Source organism: Lepidothrix coronata, unplaced genomic scaffold (assembly GCF_001604755.1).
Source record: "Lepidothrix coronata isolate B3197 unplaced genomic scaffold, Lepidothrix_coronata-1.0 Scaffold233, whole genome shotgun sequence".
Classification (NCBI taxonomy): Eukaryota; Metazoa; Chordata; class Aves; order Passeriformes; family Pipridae; genus Lepidothrix; species Lepidothrix coronata.
The window spans coordinates 1,076,684-1,081,227 of NW_016690413.1; the positions used below are offsets into that span (position 1 = coordinate 1,076,684).

Consider the following 4,544-nt stretch of genomic DNA (forward strand, 5'->3'; position numbering starts at 1 on the left):
GTCCCGACCGCGGCCGGCGCTGGCGGGAAGGGCTGCTCAAGTCCAGCTTCAACTACCTCCTCCTCGACCCCAGGTAGAGCCACGGCGCCGTGCCCGCCGTTCCCTGTGCCAGCAGGGCCCGAGGGGGGGACTGGCTGTGTTGCCCTGCGAGGCATCGAGGCTCTGAGGTGGGATTTGCACCCCCAGGACCACCCGGGACCTGCCCCTGCGCTGCCCCCGCCTGAGCCCGGCCCAGTGCTTCCAGACCTTCGTCAGCGCCGTGTTCTACGTGGGCAAGGGCACCCGGGCCAGGCCCTACTGCCACCTGGCCGAGGCCCTGGGCCAGCACCGGGCGGGGACACGGCGGGTGGGGAGGGCTGGGGGCCGGGGGAGGGTGGCGTGGGGGGCTGGGGGCTGTGGGGATGGGCATGGGGGGCACGAGGCTGTGGGGAGGGGTGTGAGGGCTGCACTGGGGGGGCTGAGTGCTGTGGGGATGGGCACAAGGGGCTGGGGACCATGGTGAGGGAACGGGGGGGGGCTGCACCAGGGGCTTGAGGCATGGCCGTGGTGATGGGCATAAAGGGGGGACTTGGGGCCACAGTGATGGGCACGGGGGGCTGGGGACCATGGGTGTGGGCACGAGGGCTGTGCTGGGCACTGGTGGCCCTGCTGACGGTCCCCGCTGTCCCCAGGGCTGCCCCAAGGTGCGGCGCATCCTGGAGATCTGGGAGAGCGGACACGGCGTCGTCTCCGTGCTCTGCTTCCAGAACAGGGTCCCGGCAGAGGCCTACACGAGGGAGGGCTGCATGGTGGAGGCGCTGGGTGAGCGGGGGGGGGATCCTGGGGCTGCCCCGACCCCCAGCACAGTCCCTCTGCCACCCCTGCAGGAGCCGGGGGCTGCAGGGGGGTCATGGAGGGGGGTGTAGCCCACCCTGGGGACTTTGGGATTCCCAGTTCCCAGCGCAGGGTCTGGCACAGCCCCCAACCCTCCATTTCCAGCGGGAAAAGCTGCCTGGGGGTGGGTGATGGTGGGGGGGTGGGGCTACCTCTGTCCTCACAGGGCTGTGGGTGCTGGTGGGGAGCAGGGGGCCGGGTCTGCGGGTGCTGACCCTGCCCCCGTGGGTGCTGTCCCCCTCCCCACAGGCCTGCAGACCCTCACCAACCAGCGCAAGGGGCACTGCTACGGCGTGGCCGCGGGCTGGGCGCCCGAGCGGCGCCGGCGCCTGGGGGTGCACATGTTGTACCGGGCCATGAGCATCTTCCTGGCCGAGGGCGAGCGGCAGCTCCGGCCCGGGGACATCCCGGGGAGGTGACAGTGCTCGGGGCGGGGTGGGGGGGTGGGGGGCAGCTTTTATGTCGTGACCGCTGCGAAGATTTGTTTCTGTTTTTCTATTTCCCCGGCCGGGTGATCAATAAATCGCTGCGGGGCTGGGTTTGCCTGAAGAATTCCCAGTTGTGGGAGATTCCTGGCTTCGAATCCCTGCTCCGCCGTGCACGGGGACAAGGAGAAGGACCCCCCCCGCCCCGTCCCCAGCAGGCAGTTGGACACGGCTGGGCTGTAGCACGGCTTTACTGGGTGGAATGGCACTAACGCGGCGGCGGCGGCGGCGGGTTCCGTGTGCGTTTGCCTCGGCTTTAGCACAAGCGATGTGGGGACAGAGCCCGTGGGGGACAGAGCTGGCAGAGCTGCGACCCCCGGCTGGCCGGGGAGGGGGGGCACGGCGGGGGCAGAGCCGTGTCTGGGGGGACGTTCGGTGGCGTTTCTGGGCACCCTCTGCAGCCCCGGGGTGTGCTGGGGGGGTCTCTCCCTGGGCAGGACGGGGTGGGAAGGGGCAGAGGGAGATGATCTGAACCCAGGGGGCTTAAAATTCTCATTATGAGACAGCAGTGGGAAGGGCAGGCACTGGCAGAGGGGGCGCAGGGGACACGTCACTCGGGGTCTGGTGGGCCCTTCCTCTTCCACATCCCTCATTTTGGGGACAAGGGTGGGCTCAGCCCCGGGGAAGGTGCTTTGCAGGGTGATCCCAGCTCTGGTGGGAGCAGCCCTGCCCAGGAGGACCCCCCTGAGCCCCCCGGGGGTGCCTCGGTGCGGTGCCAGCCCCGTTCAGGGCACGGGGGCCGGGTGGGATGGGGGCTGAGGTCGAGGTTTCCGTGGGACTCGTCGTTTCTTTGGTTTAGATGGGGGGAGTGAGGGGCAAACAAAGCAGGAGTGGGGCGGGCGAGGCTGGGCCTGCCCTCGGGAACAGCATCCTCCCGGTTTTCCAGGAGCCCTGGGAAGCTGAGATGGCACTTCCCGGGTACCTCCTCTGCCCTGCCCAGCTCCCGGCAGCGGGATGGGAAGCACAGGGGTGGGAGGTGATGGGTTATGTACAGAAGTGTCAGTGATGGTGTCTGTTGGGATCAGGTGGTCCTGGTTCCCTTCCTCACTCCCGTGTTGCTCCGAGACCCTGCGGATCCATCCGGGAGCCATCGGGAAGGACGGACACAGCGGCCACGGGACAGGGTATTGCTGCTCCCCCAGCGCTCGGGGGACAGGGGTGATCCCAGGGGGAGTTTCTGGTGGGTCCCGGAGCCGAGGAGGAGCTGGGGAGGCTTGGGACGGGGGTGGGGGTGGCTCCGGGGGGGCTGCAGGAGTGGGAGCGGGGGCTCTGCGGAAGCGCTGCGGGACCTGAAGCGATGGAGGGGGGACCGCGGGGGGGGACGTGGGAGAGCTCAGGCTCGGCCCTGCCACAGCCAGGCCGGTCCCACCGCGGTCCTGGCCGTGCCCACGAAGGCAGGACACCTCCTCATCCTCCGTGCAGGAGCTGCTGCCATCCACGAGGAGCCCCTCGAAGCCGGGTCGTGGCTGTCCCATCCTCCCGGGTGGCTCGAGAGGCAAATCCCGCTGCTGAGGCCGAAGAGCCTTTGGCTTCCCCTTTAAAGCAATCCCAGCTCAGGTCCTCCGGCCCTCCTGGAGCCCCTGCGAGTCCTTCCCGTTCTGCCGCGGGTGGGACCAGTCCCCGGAGGTGTCGCTGCGTGAGGAAAATAACACTACAAAGGAACAGGATGAAGACGCTCCGGCGCCGTCCCCGCGGGGGTGGGGACCAGGTCTGCCGTGTTCCCGCTGCCGGCCCTGCACTCCCTGCCCTGGGGGAGCCTCCCTGCTCCCCCTCCAACCTCCGGCACGGCCGGGAAACCAAACAGGCTGCGCTCCCGACGAGGGCAGCCCCCGGAGCCCCTCCGCTCTCACAAACCCCTCTGCGCTCCGAAACATCTCTCCCATGGGAGCAGCCCGGTCTCCGTGTCCCGCTGCCTTATTTCTTCTCCCCGTGCCCGTCCCCAGCTGGCGTCTCGGGCTCCCACAGGACGAACTCGTGGAGCAGCGTGTTCACCGTCTCGGGGCACTCCATCATCACCATGTGGCTGCCCTCGTCGATCACCTTCAGGAAGGCGATCAGCAGGATCTGCGGGAGGGGGTGTGGTGGCACAGGGTCAGTGCTGGGAGGAGTCCCCCGGGCGATCCGCCCCCGGCCCCACTCACAGGATCCACACGAAAAGACCTCTGAGGCCGAGCACAGCCTCTCACCCCGCCCCGTACCTCGGCCATCCTCTGGTCCTCCTCCACCGGGACGAACTTGTCGTGCATGCCGTGGACCAGGAGCACGGGCACGGCCAGCTCGGCGTGGTACACCTCGTCCCCCTCGGGCCAGTACTGCCCGCTCATCATGGCCCGCAGCACGAAGGACGAGACGTTGAAGGCGTTGCCTTCCTTCAGCAGCTGCTTCTCTTTGGCACCTTGGCGGGCAAAGCCGGCCCTGCGGGAGGGAGCCGGGGGTAAGCCCGGCCTCGGGGGCACGGGGGGAAGGACGAGGCGTCCCTGCCCCAGCCCTCCCCCTCGCCAGCGTGGCCACTCACTTGAGGAAGCTCCAGGCCAGGCAGGGGGACAGGCAGTGCAGGACGCACGTGGGCATGTTGAAGATGGAGCACAGGCTGGGCTCCAGCGCCGTGGGGCCCCCGCCGTTGATCATGATCACCTTATGGACCAGGTCTGGGTACTCATGGGCGAGGAAGGTGCAGAAGGACACCCTGCAGGACAGACAGACATGGGGACCACGCCCTGACCCCCGCGGTGGGGAGGGCCTGGCACAGGTTGCCCAGAGAAGCTGTGGCTGCCCCATCCCTGGAAGTGTCCAAGGCCAGGTTGGATGGGGTTTGGAGCGACCTGGGCTAGTGGAAGGTGTCCCTGCCCATGGCAGGGGGGTGAGACTGGGTGGGCTGTAAGGTCCCTTCCCACCAAAACCGTTCCAGGATTCTGTGATCCCAGGGATCCGTGGCTACACCCCTTTGTTCTCCCCCTTTCTGGGGCGGGGGACACAAACCCCCCAGCAGAGGGGCTGAGCTGGGGCTCTCACTCCTGCCCAGAGCAAAGCAGGGTGCTGGAACCCACTTGGGTGCCCGCCAGCCTGACCCAGCCTTGTCCTGGTCTAATCCTGCCCGTCTCCAGGCCGGCTCCAGCTCCCTCTCCTCCCAGGCACTGCTTAGTGTCTGTCTAATTGACTTTCTTGGGCTTACCCTATTTATAGGCC

The 4,544-nt window shown here is 68.1% G+C and overlaps 1 protein-coding gene across 2 annotated transcripts in view; it reads right to left on the minus strand.

The window, feature by feature from the left end:
• Positions 1-1,456: 1,456 nt before the first annotated feature.
• Positions 1,457-4,544, minus strand: part of ABHD8 (abhydrolase domain containing 8) — an 11,879-nt gene continuing 8,791 nt past the window's right edge. The window contains exons 3-6 of one of the 2 annotated variants that reach the window (XR_001877890.1): positions 3,874-4,044; positions 3,557-3,773; positions 3,213-3,422; positions 1,457-2,990 (exon numbers count right to left, since the gene is read on the minus strand). Coding sequence is in view for 1 of the 2 variants with exons in the window: in XM_017834323.1 (XP_017689812.1) it covers positions 3,273-3,422; positions 3,557-3,773; positions 3,874-4,044 (538 nt within the window). In the remaining variant the exon portion in view is untranslated. Of the gene's footprint in view, positions 3,423-3,556; positions 3,774-3,873; positions 4,045-4,544 lie in introns of both variants that reach the window. The other variant, XM_017834323.1, reaches the window with a different exon arrangement.